The sequence below is a fragment of the Lissotriton vulgaris genome, chromosome 3_1 (assembly GCF_964263255.1).
Source record: "Lissotriton vulgaris chromosome 3_1, aLisVul1.2, whole genome shotgun sequence".
In the NCBI taxonomy this organism is placed as follows: domain Eukaryota; kingdom Metazoa; phylum Chordata; class Amphibia; order Caudata; family Salamandridae; genus Lissotriton; species Lissotriton vulgaris.
The window spans coordinates 1,902,233,373-1,902,251,607 of record NC_141689.1 but is presented as its reverse complement, the minus strand read 5'-3'; the positions used below and the strand labels follow the sequence as shown (position 1 = coordinate 1,902,251,607).

General features: G+C 42.0%; 1 protein-coding gene across 2 annotated transcripts in view; it reads left to right on the top strand.

The window, feature by feature from the left end:
* Positions 1–18,235, top strand: part of FSTL5 (follistatin like 5) — a 2,973,258-nt gene that overhangs the window by 1,293,303 nt on the left and 1,661,720 nt on the right. For both annotated transcript variants that reach the window (XM_086962384.1, XM_086962383.1), the window contains exon 5: positions 494–690. In XM_086962384.1, coding sequence (XP_086818510.1) covers positions 494–690 — 197 coding nt within the window. The remainder of the gene's footprint in view (positions 1–493; positions 691–18,235) is intronic.

The following is an 18,235-nucleotide window of genomic DNA, read 5'->3' as shown; positions in this document are numbered from 1 at the left end:
TGTAAGATATGATGTAATATAGTCTGAATCACATGACAGGTGGACATGTGATATAGCGTAAAGTTCTGAAGACATCGTCAAACCTCTTCTTTTCAGTTATGAAATTATGTTTATGCATAGAGAATCGACAGACAAGTATTTACACATTAATTACTCATTGGAACATTGGATGTGGATAAACATATTGTTGTGCGTTTGTTACTTCTTTCATTATTCATTTCCTAGCGATAATCGGTCTATCTCTGATAAGGCAAGGGAACATATATCATGCTACGCATGCACGTGCTCTTAACGTGCACACGAAATACACCATTAGGAGTTGGTGATGTGGGCGAGTCCCATGTTTATGATAGAATAAAGGCACAAACTATTTAATATTGAAATGATCAACTACGGGGTCCTTCCTAATGCAACCATGAAAATAGTCCCTGTGTTGTATGCCTATAAAAATCAATAACTTTAATATTTTAAATTCACTCGTATTTCGTTGCAGGTGATAAATGTGAAAGGACGGAGTACAGGAAAATGAAGAATGCTCTCATTGAAATGCTAAATGAGGAATCCGTCAAACTGGAAAGCGAAAAGGACACCGAAGATACATTTGCCAGGAGAAAATTGGTGGTAGATGAGCTTTTTAAAAATGCTGACGCCGACAACAACGGGCTGATAGACACCAATGAACTATCGCAGGTACCACTGATGTCTCTTCACTTGTGTCATTATGGGCCGCTGGTGAACTGTGCCCTTTACATTAAAACCTACGTTGGAGCAGCTAATAATATTTATTTACTTTTCTCATTTGATGTGATGTGTTATTGAACTACTCTGTTGAGTCCATGAGTCTTCCAAAAGAATGGTTCCCTAACGTCAGGTATTCCATTTATGATATTCAGACTAAAGCAACAATATTTCTATTGATTTGTAAAAGTGCATACAAAGGTATAATTATTCATTGTGGAAACAGATTTCGGATGGGAAAATATGAGCATATTGACGCATGTGTTTCTAATAGTAGATCCAATAAAATGCTAATTACTATTCTATAGAATCCATTTTTACTTGTGATAAAGTGCCAATTTCAACCGAGGCATTAGTGACTTCAATTAAAAGGTCCAAGAAAATGTCGCACTAATTCCCGAATAAATCTATCACACAGTACATCAACTTTAAGTATCTGCTCTGTGAGGAAGACATAGACATTCACTAAATCTATTTTGCACTTCACGTATGGTTGCAGAGCTTCCCATAGCAACCAGAAAAGTTATTCGGCCAATTTGTTGGAACTAAAAAACGACAGTGTATCCAAAAATAAATATGATGTGCAACTTCTTGTCTCAAAAAAAGTATCTCAGAAAAGATGCAGATTACTGCCTTTTCATTGCCACTACCGGCAGACAGTTTGGTATGCTAAAGAAAAGCAGGTAACCATGCGTGGGTGGTGCCGCTTAACATCTTAACGATGCCACTTACTGGATAACATTCTGGATGTTGCCTGAGAAAAAAATCTCAAATATGGATGTCTATGCACAACGTACTTGGTCTACGTAAAGTTGCGCTGCCGTAGTATTATTTTATGTACTCTTACATGCCTTTGTAATTGGCCCTAATAGGGATATAAAATGGGGATATTTTTATATAATTCATGAAAATAGAGATGGTTGTGCCTTTTTTTTACTTTTACTCATAGAGATTTGGACATTACAGGGCTGGTTTTCAAATTCATGTAGGAGTACATAAAACAGTACTACAGCAGTGCTACAGCAGTGCTGCTTTAGATATTCCGCAATGCCTTTGGGAATCTGCCTCAGTAAATGTGCCCTGTTCTAAGGAGGCCTTATGATGGAGCTCTCCAAACCATAGGACACAGTTTGACTACTATATCCATTTTCACTCCGAGCAGCCAATGCGGACCACAACATGTGTGTTTATAAGATACGTCTAAGTCTGTGTAAGAAATTGGGTTATTAGTCGAGAGGGGTGTGAGCCATTGAGAGGGGTGAGAGCATCCCTCAGATAATAACCACAGTCCTTGTGAGGGTGAACCACAATAGTCAGTTAATAAACCTGTGCTCAAACAGCTGGTTTCATGGCACTAAAGCAGTCAGCCTTTTCTTATAGGTAATGTGTAAAGTATTTATTCAGTTATTTAACAATAAAAAGTAAAACACAACCCAAGAAAGATATCAAACTAATTTATAAAAATGTAGACTATTTAAATAAGAAAAATGACAACAAAACAGCAAACATCCAATCAGTAGAACTGGAGTTATCATTTTTGTAGGTTACAGGTACAAATAGCACCAAGAAGCACATAGCAGCACTCACAGTTAACTTGTTAAGCAGCCCCGGTCAAAATAACATGTGCAGGCTGACTGTGATAGAGGATGAGTCAGAAACAGAGACCAGATGTGTCCTGATGAAGAGTTTACCTTCTGATAGTCAAAGTCCATCTGAGGAGTTTCAGCTGTGGCTTCAAGGAGATCGTTCTTGGCATGAGGAGAAGATCACGACTAGAGTTTCATTATGGCAGGAGATGCAGGTGGTTGCTATTGGCTTGAAGAGCAGGTTGCCATCGGGACTTCACATTCGAAGGAGATATGATAGTCATTGCTGATGCAAGGAGCTCTGTGGCGTTCTTGAAGAATCCCAGTTTTCTGGATTTTGACCCGTGGCTCAGTTCTAAAGTAGAAGGAGTACACTCTATGTGTGCCAAGGGTCGGGAGCTGGGGACAATTCTTGGGGATCAAGACTTGATCCAGCAGAGGCCGTCATCATGGTTCAGGCAGGTCTACTTGGTTCTGGTCAGCTGAGCAATTGCAAGGAAGGTTTTTGTGTTCCTGTATCTCATACAGGAGGTCAGCCAATTGACCCTTGGTGTCACTTCTGGGGATAGTGGGTTCAATGCAAGCAGGTCCAGTTTTCCTTCTTCAGACAGCAGGACATTCCTTCTTCTGGATCTTCCATAGGTCCATGAGTGTATTAATGAGGAGTTCTGAGTGTGCCCTTTTTATACTCAATGCCAGCCTTTGTGCAGGGGCAATCCCTTACCTACTCCCAAAGTAGAATTGACGGTTCCCTGGCTAGAGAAAAAAGGGCACTGGTAGGCCTGGTGTCAGGTACATTTGTATGTTCTGCAGGCAGGGTCCTTTGAAGGTAAATCAGAGAAATGTGCAGCTCCTCCAGATCCTTCCTGTCAGGATGACCTACTTCCTCTACCCCCTTACCCCCTTTCTTCCCATGTCTGGAAAAGATAGACAACTTACCACTGGAGAGTTATTCACAGTCTTCTGACCTTGGACGGTGTCAGAAAGGCACATTTGGTTTAGGCAACAAAATACCAACTTTCTAAAAGTAGCATTTTCAGAATATAAACTCAAAATGTGACTTTACCAATAAAGAGGATTTTGAATTACATTCAGATGGGTGCAGGATGTATTTATCTATCTATTTCCAAACTGAAGTTATCACTCATGGCCCAATTACAAGTCTGGTGGTCCACAGATCGCCAGAATTTTGGGGGTATGGCGGTCTCCCGAATGCCCTATTACGACTAGAGTTGATGGACCGCCAAAGCCCTGCCGCAGCCGCCAGAAAAATTGCCAATCCCTGGCGGTGTTGTGGTGGTCAGTAGGCCCCTATATGCTTGACCGGACCACTGCAGTCCCGCTAAGCATATCACAAGTTTCTTCTCTGCCGGCGGTGTCATGGAAGTTCCTTCTCAATGAACACCATGGCAGAGAAGAAATAAATGGTGCCTCCGGTGCCACCTCTGCAAGTGGATGCACATAGGGGGCACAAGATGTGTCCCCTGTGTGTATGCAACCCAGTTTCTGCACTGCATGTACTTTTCAGTCCAAGCTGTGCAGGAACTGTTTTTGGCATTCCCATTGCAGGGCCCATTTTCTGAGGCACCACTGTGGGAATGCCAAAAACCAGCCCGCCAGACAGGGGGGCGGGCTGGTTCCCATTCCATGGGAATTCTCAAGGGCATATTATCAAGCCCATTATCGCTGCTTTAGTGGCAGTTTCCTGCCGCTAAAGCGGCGATTATGTGATCGCCGTTCTTGATAGTATGGCCCCAAATCTGGCAGGCGGTCTGACCACGGCTTTTGTGGTGTTTTGGGCCCTGCGATACACTGTCAAAGTCGTAATTGGGCCCTTATTAAGTGTAGTAAGGTAACTCGTTGTTAAACAATGGAAGAGATAGCCTTGCTACAGTGAAATATGACTTTGGAAGTTTTTCACTGTAGGATCTGCACAACATGAGAACATGCACAACATGAAAACCCATGCCTTATTTTTTTCTAAATCTATGCACCATGCCCTATGAGCCTTTAGAGACTACTGTAGGTATGACTAATAAATATTAGAAAGTAAGGTTTATGGCTTGCAAAGGGTTTACTTTGTCAGACAGAATTGACAGTTTAATACTGCGCTAGAAGCTGCAGTGGCATATTTTAAAAGACTAGATTAGTGGGTGGTGTAATGAGTGGTGCAACCCACTTGTAGACTTTAATTTACAGGCCCTGGGTACATGCAGTATCATAACCTATGGTTTTATATATAAATGAAGTAATCCAATCAGGTGTATACCAATGTTGCCATGTTTAGAAAGGGAGCAAAAGCTCTGTATCACTGGTTAATGGGAGTAAAGTGTGCGAAGTCCTAAAAGCCAACGGGAAATGGATTCAGCAAGCAAAGGCAAAAATCTGGGGTGGCCATAGATAAAGGGCCTGGCTTAACAGTCTTATAATCTTGGATTGGAAATGGAGAATACATTTGACTTTTTTTCTTGTTTCTTGTACAATACTCTTTGATAACCAATTGGTTTTGTCACAGGATGCAGGAATAAACATGTAGGGATGAATACTGTGATGCCCAGTTTAGGTAACTTGCAAAAGAAGAAAGCACTACCTCCAGCTGATGATTCTGGAACAGGAGATTACAGACTCTGAAGACCTAGGCCAGACTTCTAGTCCATTTAAAAGAGGGAAAAACCTCCAATCAAATGGAGGTAGATCTGAACTGTTGGTTTGAAGCATGCTTAACGCATGTTTCTCTTGTGATCTGAAGCCAGTAAGGGACACAACGGTTTTTTATTAGTCATTTGCTATACAAAGTTACAGAATGTTCCGTTTTATGGAGAGCTGGAACATGCCTACAGCTGGGTAAGCTAGAATAAACATGTCAACTAAACTAACAGTGTATAGGGTAAATTCACAAGGAAATGGCACAGCATGGTGCTGCAGCACATTTTGTAGTGCCGTACTGCATCATTTCAAAAACCCTGGGATGAGCTGTATTCACAAGAACACGCCGCCTCCCAGTGCTTTTGCTTGCAGTAAAAATAACTGCCTAGTGCCAACACAGACACTTTTGCACCATAGTTCAAAAACACAGGGATGAGCTGTATTCACAAGAATACTGCAACCCCTGTGTTTTTGCTTGTGCTAAATATAGCTGACTAGTGCCAACACAAGCACCCTTGCGCCATAGTGCTAGGGTGCCAGTATTACAGGGTTGATTTCCTGCAACAGAGGCACCCTTGCACCGTAGTTCAAGGGTGCCTGAATTGCAGTGAATCATCCCTACAACGAAGGCTCCCTTGCATCGTGGTGCAAGGGTGTCTGTGTTGCAGTGAATGATTGTTTATGTGCGGAAAGGGATACCTCCCTGCAGATAAACAAAGGTGATTTTCCCTTTCTATGTGTGCCGCAGAATGCAGCACACATAGCAAATCGCAAACACAAGGAGAAATACAAGTATTTCTCTTTGTTGCACCACTCTAACACCTGCTGTTTCATGGTGTCAGTTTTTGGAGTTGCTTCAGATTTTACACATCCCTGTAAATCTAAGGCAGCATCACAAAGCAATATGTATTTCTCTGGAACACCCACAGCAATATACATTGCATGCCCTTTTTACACAGATACCTGCATGAAATGGTACCATTTGTGTTGCAGCGCACACAATGTAATTTGTTTTATTTATTTATTTATGGACTTACCTCCGGTCGGCTGTATGCCGGAGTTTTCTACCCCCCACCCTTCCCCTCCCTCCCCGCTCCACCCCACTGCCCCTCAGCACTCCCACTACGAGCCGGTACTGCGAATCATGCATCTCAAACTGTCTTGCGGCCTTCTCCTCAAGGCACATGCGCATTCCCTGCTTGAACAGTCCTCAATATCGGTATTTTAGATGTTTCTACTTTCCTTGGCAGGTCTTTGTCGGTATATGCTGCTGAAAAGACCCATTATAATCAGGCTTACTCTTTACCCTTTCATTCCAGCATCTGCTACCGAAAGTGGGAGGGCTATTGAGTCTATGGACCCTTGCGCTGTTGGTAGAAGCCTTTGTCACATAAACATTCATGAATGGCTGCATTTCCATTTAGATGTGGTGGTGAAGATGGATAGATCAAATAGACCAGTGGAATACACTGTGGCCCATGTAAAAAAATAATTTACAATGCTTTGTTGTGGAAAGACTTAAGCCAGCTGGAGCCAATGCAAGAATGGCAGTAGCAATTTACCTTTGTGACCCTGCCAGCCCCAAACCCCATTCCCCCTTAAAGGCACATGTGTGATGATAGAAGCTCAAGCACAGGTGCCACAGGCAGGAAACCTCCTGTAAATGATTGCATTTATTGTTAAGCATGTGGTATGATCTATCTGTTATTGATTTCTAAATACGTAGACGTGCGTTACAGGAATGCAAGCATGCATGAATTTGGCATGATTTGCATAACGTAAACAGCATTCCTATGTCTAGTTGGTGCAAGTACTTGGGGAACAACAATGGCTCATGTATGTAGGCATATATTATGCGTGTAAATTTGCACTTGGATTCAAAAGTTGGCGTTCTTATGGAAGTTATTAATGTTATGTGTTATGTTATGTTATAATTTTTGTATAGCGAAAGCCAGAATGCAAGGACATGCAATGAAAATGTGTTTATCGCCCTTAAAATAGACATTTATTTGGTATTCAAAAACATTTATGCATGTGGATGTTACATATAAATCAGCTCATAACAGACACTGAAATAGGTGTGCTTTTAAGTTGTTTAGAAAGTGTGAGAACACAAAGCAGTTCGGTGTTCTCGAAAAATGAGCACAAATTGCTTCTAAGAATGTTACACCTAATTATTTTTGAGAAAAACATAACAGAAGTAAAACGGTTCATATTTCCGTTGTAATTTTATGTTGTGTGTGTTTAATTAAGTATTGTCAAATGTCAAATGTCAGATGCTTTTATATAGCGCAACTTATCACCAAAAGAGGTCTCAAGGCGCTTTGCAGAAGAAAGGCAGCATCCTTCCTGGGCGGAGAACGTCTGGGGGAGGCATTATTTGGGGAAAAGCCACGTTTTCAAGCTCTTACGGAACTCCAGATGATTGGAAAGGGATTAATTTACACAGTTATGTGAACATTGAAACATGTATGAACATTGCTGCTAGTAACAAATATATAATGCATTGTCTTTATATAGTTCTTCATGTTGCACTTGGGCCCTAAATAACCTTAATCAATTTTTGGAACTGCCAACGTAATGTTAAGTTAAAAGTTTTGATTAGGCTTACAGTCTGTTGGACTTGGCCCTTTTTGCAGGTTCAGTCCAGAAATGCTTGCCTTCCTCCTGTACTTTTCCTGACCTGTTAGTGGTTTTAGTACTCTGAGCTCTTTATCACTGCTGATCAGTGCTAAAGTGCAAGTTATCTCAATGGTAAACTTGGTAGGGTTGGTCTACACCAGTTTGGCATATTTAATTTACCTGTCAGTCCCTTGTACTATGGTATCTCATTGATCAATGGCTTGTAAATTAAATGCTACTGGTGGGCTTGCAGCGCTGCTTGAGCAATCCACCAAAGTAGCCTTTCAAACTTGTCTCAGGCCTCTGCCACTGCAGGGCCTGCGAGGGCAGTATTACTGCCGCTGTGACGTGGCACATAAAGTTGTTGCAACGTCTGTGACTCCCCTTTTACTACTTATCAGTCACCCCTAAGGTAGGCCTTAGCTAGCCCTATGGGCAGGGTGCGGTGTAGGTAAAAGGTATGATATGTGCATTAACTGTGTGGCATGTCCTAGTAGTGACAAATAGCCTATTTGTTTTTTCACTGCTGTGAGGCTGCTTTCTCATAGGAATGTATTGGAGAATCCCTGATATGTGCTTTAATGGTAATTCCTGACATGATCAATGATGGTGTGATAAAATTTGGTATGTTTGGAATAGTGGTGATAAATGCTGCGTAATGGTGTACACAGATTTATTATCACTATGTCAGAAATGCCACTTTTAGAAGTAGACATTTCTGTGTACTGTGTGTCTTTGGGACTGCTTGTCATGTATACATTGTCTGGCCTTGGAGTGACAGGGGCTGGGGAGTGCAGTGGCTCCAGAGAGTCTGGTTGAGTCAGAGCTAGGCTGAATAGGTCTGATCTGCATTCTGAGTGGTGGGAGGAGTGGCACCTATATTTGAATAGGACTGTGCCTGCCTTTCACAATGCAGGCTCCACCCCCTATGGTGTGTCTGGGGAAAGAGCCTACACTTACAATGGGGAGTATTGTGCACTTGACAAGTGCCCCCAGAACTTGTTTGGACTCGGTCCAGGGCCCTGTACTGCAGTGTAGTTCACATTTCCCTCATAGGTTCTGTGCATTGGAATAATATACACTATTGTTTTGGCAGAGGACTGAGTTCAGTATACCCCTATTGAGTACATTAAACTTAATTACTTTGTGTGCCAGCTAACTCAGAGGCCACTAGAAACTCCTTGTAAAACAAGAAGGGAGTAGTTTCTGGCAACCGCATAAACATGCAACTTTGTTTCCCCCTAGAATCGGAACATGTCTCTGAATTGTGAAAACAATGGATAACAGTTTCACTCAGTCAATCCTGCATGCTTAGTTTCTTCGGAGTTACACAGAAAGAGATAGATGGGCGTTTCAATAAAAGGATTTATTGAACAGTCTTGTTTCTCATGTAAGAGATATGAGCTGTTACAATCGTAAGACGGTATGCAAGATATATTACGTACAATGTAAGCAGTAGGAAGAAATAATACTGCAATAGCATTGTCTTTTAGCTATGACAAATATTCATATACATATAGATAATTAACACAGGCTAAAATGTGGATACTCGTCTGATGGTTCTAACTAGTTCTACCTCAGTGTACAAAACCTAAGTGTAGTACAAGGTAAGAAGTAGGTGCGGTATTCTATAGTATGGTAAGCTATAGTTTTGTATGCTATAGTTTGATATTCTATAGTTTGGTATGCCAAGAGTCCCTCTGGGTTCTAGTCATCTCCATACCTTAAGAATGAGAGAGGTGGGAATCTCCTTCCGGGTCTTGAACTATAACAACCCGCGAAGGGAGTCAGAACACTGGAAGCTGGATTCTCTGCGAGCAAGGATGACAGGGTCTTGTCAGTGCGTCAGGCCGGGACACGGGCTCCTCTAAGTCGAGGTCTCCTCCTTGCTTGCCGCCTTATTTGCCATAGCAAGGGAAGGTATATTTATACCTGATAGGTTGCTAGGAATGTTAGCATTGACGTAAAGTCGGGCAGAGAAAGACGTCATGAATGAAGCCTTAGGGTATAGCAGTTCATGCATAATAAATGAGTTCTTGGAGAAATCAATAATCCTGGGCTAGGGAAACTCCCAACAGCTCAAGGGTCTGGTTTCTAAGAACTCGTTGTGACGTTGGGGTGGACAGATGTAGGTGACCATGTCATATTTTGGAGAGCATGACTAATGCCTAAATAAGGGCTGGGATCTGGTGCCTATATAAGGACAATGCGAATTGTGCCTATATAAGGACATGTATCTGGAAAACCTATATAGGGACATCTAAACCGAAACACAACAGTATCAGGGCAGAACAAAGACCTTGTGTAGTATAAATATTGGGGTTGTTACTCCATGTCTATTGAGCTGTGCTTATTTGGAACTTGGAGAGAAGATACTGCCAGAGGACTGCTGTGTGCCAGGTGGTGCCGCTGCCTGGGACTACCTGCTGCCTGTTAGGTGGCTGAGAAGGCTGTTCCTCTGCTAGGGGACCCTACGTGCTGGCCTGCTTGAGCCCTGTCCTCTACCCCAGGGGTCTCCCAGGGCTGCGGAGTCTGCCCTGAAATGCTTAGGCAATTTAGAGCTAAGTGAGCGCTTGATTCAAGTAAGGAAGCTCTGACGAGGGCTCCTGTTGAAGGACTGCAGTTGCGGGGGCAGAGACAGCCATTGCACTGATGCCAGAGCACAAAGTCATCTCCCTCTGTGGTTGTGGAGTGGCGTGGACCCATGTTGCAGTGGAGCAGTTGGAGCTCTTCATCTTTCCTTTTGTGCCAGGTATATTTGAGCCCCTGGTGTGGGCTCGTGTTGCGGTGCCCTACTGGGTGAGCAGTCTACCCTCCAAGCTCCCACCACCGCTAGAACCCAGGCAGAGGCTAAGCCTAGTTGTAGGGGGGTCCGACAGCAAGAGGAAGCACCGGCGTCACCACCAGAAAACCGGCTGTGAGCGGAAGCCCACAATTCAGGCAGGAGACTACCCCATGTTCGTAGGCCAAATGAAGGAGGGAAAGCCCAGACCTGGAGCAGAATAGTTCTGCTGATGTCGGGTAGGAGACGGGATTAAGCAAGGGAGGTCTCGCCCCCCTCTTCCTGTCGCTGCAGCAGAGTAGCTCCCCCCAGACGTAGGGACAAGTCCACAAGCACCTGAAAAGTACTGTCCGAGTGGTGCCAGCGGGCAACGGCCTCTTGGAGTAGTGACAAGGCGGACACTCCCCTCTCGCTGGATTGCGATCCGTGTTGTGGGTGTCTCTCTCTCGCTTGTGATCTTATTGAGGAGGGCATGCGCTCTCTGGTGGCCTTGTGGGCGAGCCCTGTCCAAGGCCTCGAGCTCGACACTGGGAAGGGATTAGGGCTACAGCTGTAGACAAGCCCCTAAAGAACCACTTTGTTAACAGTTTCTAGAAGGCCATCTGCATGTGTATTTGCTGAGATAGGCTGGGAAGGAGAGACACACGTTTGGTACCTCTACAGAAAAATCCCAGTCACACATGCAGGCCTTCTGTTTTTCGTTGACAGGTCCACGGTTTGTTGAAGGACAGACATTCTCACAGTAACTTTAGGTGTTTTAAGACATAGCGTTGAGAACTGTGCAAAGCCTTTTGAAAGAGACTGAGAATTTTAAGAAACGTTCTCGCCTGAATAGGAAGCCAATGCAATCTCTAAGCGGAGATTTTGATCGTCTCAGCCTAGGACATCTTGTGACTAGCATGGCCATTTTATGATGGACTGCTTGTAGCTGATTCTGATGTAAAGCACAAGTCATCCAAATGTGAACCAAATAAAGCCTGAGGCTGACATATTTCGATTTCAGGGGTTGAATAAGGTATTGCCTTGGGAAGCCTTTTCAAGTTAGAATTATAACTTGCCACTTCAGCCTGACCTGGATGTGAAACGTTGCCAAAGACATTACTTAATACATATGATAAACAACCTATGAGCAGGCAACTGCTCACAAAACACATATCATTACAATGGCTCAAAAACATATACTTGCAAACTGTTTTTTAAAAAAAATCTTTTTATTGAAGCAAACAACAAGCTTCAAAAACAAGCAATTCCCAATATACAGGTACAACTTATGCGAAAGACATGACAGTTAACAGAAACTGTAGTATGCAGCACGCAAGTTCCTTTTTCCACAGTTCTGCACACAGCCGGATTAACACCTGATTCAATCTCTTAGAGTAGCATATGTCACCCATCCTGTACGTCCCATCACAGGCCGCTGTCCAGGCTCTCCATATTTTCTCCCACTTGCGTGGGCAACCTCTGCTTTGGTAGACCACTTGCTCTGCATTGTGACACCAGTCCATATCACACAGCCATGATGCGACTGTTGGTGGTTCTGTCGCACCCCATGCACGTGCAATGTTCGTCTTGACGACCGCCACTGCTAACGCTAGCCACAGCTTTGCCCACTGTGGTTATGTGATCTCTCCCGTCACTTCGAGGATGTGCCATCTGGGTTCCAACGGGACCTGTTCGCCCACCACTGCCTCCATTATGTGGTTCAAGCCCCTCCAGTACTTCTGGATCCTGGGGCAGTCCCATAATATATGGAAGAAAGAGCCCCTCTCACCACAACGGCTGATGCATAACTCGGGACCCCTGCCTTGAATACGGACCTGTACCTTTCTCGAAGCATAGAACCTATGACGGATGCGGAGCTGAACCATCCTGAAGTGCGCCCTGATGGCTATTTCTCTGGGGTTCTGGAGGGCCTCTGCTCAGCCATTCTCCTCCAACAGTCCCACATCCAATTCCCAAGCCTCCCTCAGGGAACCCAGGCTGTCAGGGGAATCGTTTGCAAACAGTCGGTTTTAATCATGATACAAGAATCACCATGTGCATCTGGTGGCTGATAGCAATTTGGATTTCTTGGTTTGTGTTTCAAAACAGAGCAAACAGCACAGAGCAGCTCCTGTCCTGTTATCTAAATGAATTCAGAATGACAGTGACTGTCAGACATTCCAAAACTGATAGCAATGCCCTGTTTACTGCAAACTGGAATGCTAAAAAATAAAGACGTCTTTGTGACTTTGCATACATTTCTGATATAATTTATCTCCGAACAACACCGAAAGATAAAATGTGTTTACCGTACCCCCACGCTGTAAATGCATGCACCATAATATATTCCTCAGCAATTTAATTCAATAAAGGTTTAACAGCTGGGGCGCCTACAATTTTGATTAAAATTTAGATTAAGGTGGATGTATGTTGGTGAATTACACATTAATCTGGCATCCTCCACGTAAGGTTACATTTTCGGAACAGATGCCTGATAAGCTGTTTTTGAGGACAGCTGAGGATCCGCGCTCGAAATTGAATACTCGGGGCCTTATTTATGAAGGCCTTGCGCCACCGGTGCGTGTCTTTTTCCCATTTTAAAAGTCACGTAAAAGTGGCGCAAGTCCTTCATAAATAAGGCCCTCGGTTTGCTGCGCAGGCAGGAAGTTTGGAAGGTTTATATCGGAAACATATCACATTCGCCCAAAACACAAACGGACGTTTAATGTCAAGATAGGATTGTCGGAGCTTGTGCTAAGCACTAATAACATATGTTCATGCTCATCCCAGTATGCCACACAACAATTACAGTAAAGTTAACATATGCGGTATCGCTGCTAGTATTTTACCTTTAGAAAGACACCTCACGCCACACTTCTGCCTCTTCTAGGCGTCGTAAACAGCCATTGATTTATAATCGTATTCAGTGACACTTAATTGAATGACCTCAGAAGGATGAAAGGCTGGGTTGTTTTTGCTGGGATTAATATCGCAAGAGTTGTCAGAGGCTAGTGTTCACTCTCTGTTCTACCCTGCCACCTGCTTGAACTTGATTACAGTAAGTAATCAATCGATCAATCCATCAGGACTTGTCGAGCTGGGCTGCATCACCTGTAAAGGTCTCGAGGCCCTAGACTGACGCTTTATTTAAACAGCATATACCTTATCAATTAACTAATTACATTAAAGTGTGCTATTGCTTATAAAGCAACAGCATGGTTTAGGTATTAATATCTGAACATTTAATGTCAGACATAAAACAACCAGGCAAGATTCGAACACTGGTAGAAACAATAGACTACACCAATCCTATCTGATCTAAAGACTATGGGGTAAATTAGCAAGAACCTCGTTAAAATTATCGCCGTTTTAGCGGCAGGAAACTGCCGCTAAAACGGCGATAATGGGCTTGCTAATATGCGTTATATAATTCCAATAGAAGCCCAGGTTAGATGTCCTGCACATCCAACCTGGGCTTCTATAGGATTTCTATAACGCATATTAGCAAGCCCATTATCGCCGTTTTAGTGGCAGTTTCTTGTCGCTAAAACGGCGATAATTTTAACGAGGTTCTTGCTAATATGCCCTTAATTTCTGTAACTGCCCGAAGGAAAGATGGTGTTCGAAATAACCAGTAATCCACCTCAGGTAATTGATCAACACTTCCTAATACTAAACATTCAAAGCTTTCTTCAGGCGATTAAAATATTTTTGGAAAATGGCAGAGAAGTTATGTTAATTAATTAGATCATGCCTAGCGCTAGATAATCAGTTTCATAATGATGGCTTAATGGCAAATAGATTGAAATTGAAAATGCACTGGTGCTTGAACAAGTACGAATTAATAAAATTACAGCTCCAGTTAAACAAATTATTAAACCTATGTGTATTCCCAACCAAACATGAATAAGGTCACACTAGAGAAACTACTACAAAATGTTGCTACAGCAATGAAAGATAACATGACCTTTTAGAGAGTGACATCCAAAGGGATCGATGAAAAATTGTCTTCGGAGCTGGTGATGATGTCTCTAAGACCTGGTTTCAGTTCAGTCTACGGTCTGAATAGAGGGTGAGCTTTGATGTTCATGTGTATCAGACACTGAGGGTTTGTAACTTTTGACCCCGCATATTAGCCTTGGATGATGTGTTTCTGTAGGGACTCCCGGCGGTGCGGCATCAAGGCCTATTGGCTACTGTGTAATAAATTCACACCCGCAAGGCAGGACAAACTATAATTCTCATATTTCTATTGGTAAAGAGGCAGACTGGCCAAAAGGAAATCAACTATTCAGTAAAAGGCAACCATTTCAGAGAAAAGAATACTCCTTATTGCCGCGGGGAAAATTGACTTCGATGAAAATCAACTAGGCATATTTTTGACATATTTTATTAGCTCCAAAGGGAACTTTAAGTACAAAATCTGATACTGCTATTTATCTTCAGTAATAATGGCTGGAAGAAATGTAGATGGGTCATAAAGTAGAAAAAGCTAGGAAATCAGGCTTTGGCAAACTTGATTAGAAAAGAAAATCTTCTTAACATTATTAATCCATAGTACTTTTGTAGCTCCCTGCACAAACTGCAATTCCAGAAGTTGTGGTGGTCACTTTAAGTAAATTGCAAACTTGAAACTGATAGAAAGAGTGGCATATGACTTAAAAAACAACAGTAAATATTTCTTCTAATAGTACTAAAAACCAAAATACTCAAACTTGGACTTTAAAAAATCGACTAACCTTAAAACGAATTATGACAGAAATCGAATTGATAATGTGGGTGCAGAAGAGATTGAAAATATGACAACAATAACAATCTGGTGGGGTGGAACTCCTACAGAACCTCAAGTGTTGAGTGCAAGCATACAGTGGCGTATGTCCGGTGTAAACAATGTCTTAGGTTGTTATTTGTGAAAGTGTATCATGCTTGAATCTCTGGATCGGATTCTAGCATAGATGAAATATTCCTGAGTGGAACAAACCGTTTGATGAAGCATCACATGTGATTGCTGACGAGGGATTCTGATGGATTTCACAATTACTAGGTTTATATCTTGAGGAAATAGTAAAACATGCACACTTGAATTAAAGTCAATAGTTCTATTGCAGTCTGGGTTTTTTGTTTTTGATATTTTTAGTTCGACCAATGATCACTATCTAACTGACAAAAGTTGCAATGACCTGGGTCACATAGGCCAGTTGTGGCTGCTCAATTTATGATATGTTTGCACTGGTGCTTCATGGTCTGAGCTGGTACAGATGCGCACACTAGCATGGTCACTAGATTTACATCTGGATCCCGGTATTCACACTGCTTTAGGATCACCAAGACCCTACCTTCTCCTTCTGAATGTCTGCGTAGTCAGTAAGCTGATGCTCAAGAAGTTGCAAAGGAGAGGGTACGCTTTAAAATACTAAGTGAAGAGTGTATGCTTTAAAATAATAGGTGATACCATTTATATTTGGCGAGGATTTGCACTGAATATTCAATAGCTTTTTAAATTAAAGATACACCAGTTTGGGATGATCCTGCTTTCCCCCCAATCTTACATGATTCAATCTGTAGGGTTTGGGCACAGCACGGGCTTTCAACTTTGGGCCAGCTCAGAGATCTGCAAGGTCTCTTATCCTTTTAGGGATTAGAAAATGAAAATGAACTCCCCGTCATGTTTTTTTAAGTACTTATAAATTATGGACTATTTTCAGGCTGTAAACACATGGTTGATATAGAAGACTCAGAACTGAGCTGCATCACTATAAATCTGCTAGGAAATGTTTGATTAGTATATTGTACCAAGGCTTCCATCAGTATGATAGGAATGATACGGCCCTGTTAGCTACAAATTGAAGCCGGTGTCTAGCATCTGAGATCCTACTTCCAGAGATTTAGAGTACATTAGAGAAACTCGACATATATGTACACTCTACTAATTTAAAATTGCAACAACTTTGGACAATCTTTCTCCTATTTATACCCAAGATAACATTTCTCAATGGGGAATAAATTCTACCTCAGATAAGGTAAATGTCCTAAATGTAATTTACCAGCTGCAGATATCATACATATGTTTGTGTTATGTCCTGTCTTCCTAGAATTCTGGGATTGGGTAATTAAGTTTATGTAATGCAGTTTTGGCTATCAAGTCTTACTACCTACTAGGGACATAATGCTGGGCATTAAGTCAGATTACGAGGGAGGCTTACAGCGCTGAGCCACGATAATGTTGGTCATTGCCTGGCTGTGCATTGCAAGGTTTTGGGTCTGGGTTCTGTCTGACCTGCAACCCATTGTGGTCAATCCTTGTCCCAGTCTAGCTCGACCTGGTACCTGTGGTTGGAAGTGTGAGATTTTTGTGCTATTTTCATTTGAAACTTTGACATTCACATCTGTAGCTTGCTTTTTTAGATTTTTGCAATTTTGGTGTAATTTTGTTCATTGAAATATTCTCTATTTTTATCAATTGGAGTAGGATTTATATTGTGCTCTGTTTTCTACTTATAAACTGTTTTGGTATTTCTAAACACTTTACACAATTTCTTAAGCTAAGACTTCCTGTTTTGTGTCATAGTTATCATGGGATGAGCTCAGGTTTCGGTTAAAGAAATCTTTACTGGACCTATCAAGAATAGTGGCATTATTACTTCTTGGATACTACCATCCACCCCTACTAATAATCAACTTTCTCAAAACCTTCATAGGTAATAGCACAGTTCTAGTGAGAAAATCTTGTCACATGCCCTCATAACCATGTTTAAGGTTGCACTTATTTCCCTACAGAAACTTGTGTTAGGTACTTAAGCACTATGAAAAAATGAGCAGTAAAGAAAAAACAGCACAATAAAATGCCCAATCCAATATAGTACAAATAAAAAAACATCAATAAGAAAAATGACACCCAAACGGTCAAAATCTAATTAAATCCAATCAAAATGAGAGGTTTATCCTACCTTATGTGTACCCTGAAGAGTCTTTAAATGTGGGACACTAGGAATCATTCAGATTATTTATAAGGATCTCTGCCCACAGGTACCACCCACGGCATGCTTCATCATTGGATCCTCAATTAGTCTGAGTTGGTGGGCTCAGTGCACTTTGTAAGCAGAGCACTTGTTCTAAAGGGATCTACAGTTACAATTGCCTGTGGGTTCCTCCAATCTGTCCTTTATTTTGAGTACCTTTGGCAACATTAAAAGCAGGTTTAAAAGGTGACATTGTTGGGTTATATTATGACCCAAACTTCATAGGTCTCATGTTTCTTCCCTCCTCACTGCCAATTAAGGTCACTGGATTTTGTTCAGTACCACTATTATCTATAATCCCCTTTTATCAATAGTAATTAACCAATCTGCCATGCAGTATAATTGTGTGAAAATATCTCACATCAGAAACATATACATATGCACAAACCATAATCAGGGAATTCCTTAAATTTGTCTGAACAGAGTGAAAAAGACAGATTTAGCATTTTTCTGCATTGTAGTGTACCATATTTCGTATTGTAATCATACACTATGTATGTTTCAAGTTATGCACACTCATGAAATCCCTTCACCCGACCACTCATTCCTGCAAACAAACCAGAGCGAGAATAATTTTCATGTGATTAAAATCTTTAGACGTAAAGCACTGTGAACTATATATACACTTGCATGCAAGATGACCATTGAGGGAAGAGGGCTACCCCGTAGTGACACACTTTATAAAGATAAACAAAGATTTGTTTTCACAGGTCCCATAATGGCAACAAATTGAAGATTGCCCCCATGAGATATGCCTCCAAGACTTTCTTCATCAAGAGACCACGCCCTCCATGATCCATATTGTGTATCCTCTGAGCCCTTCATGTTGCTGGCTCCTAGAGGCGCTGCAGGTTTTAAAC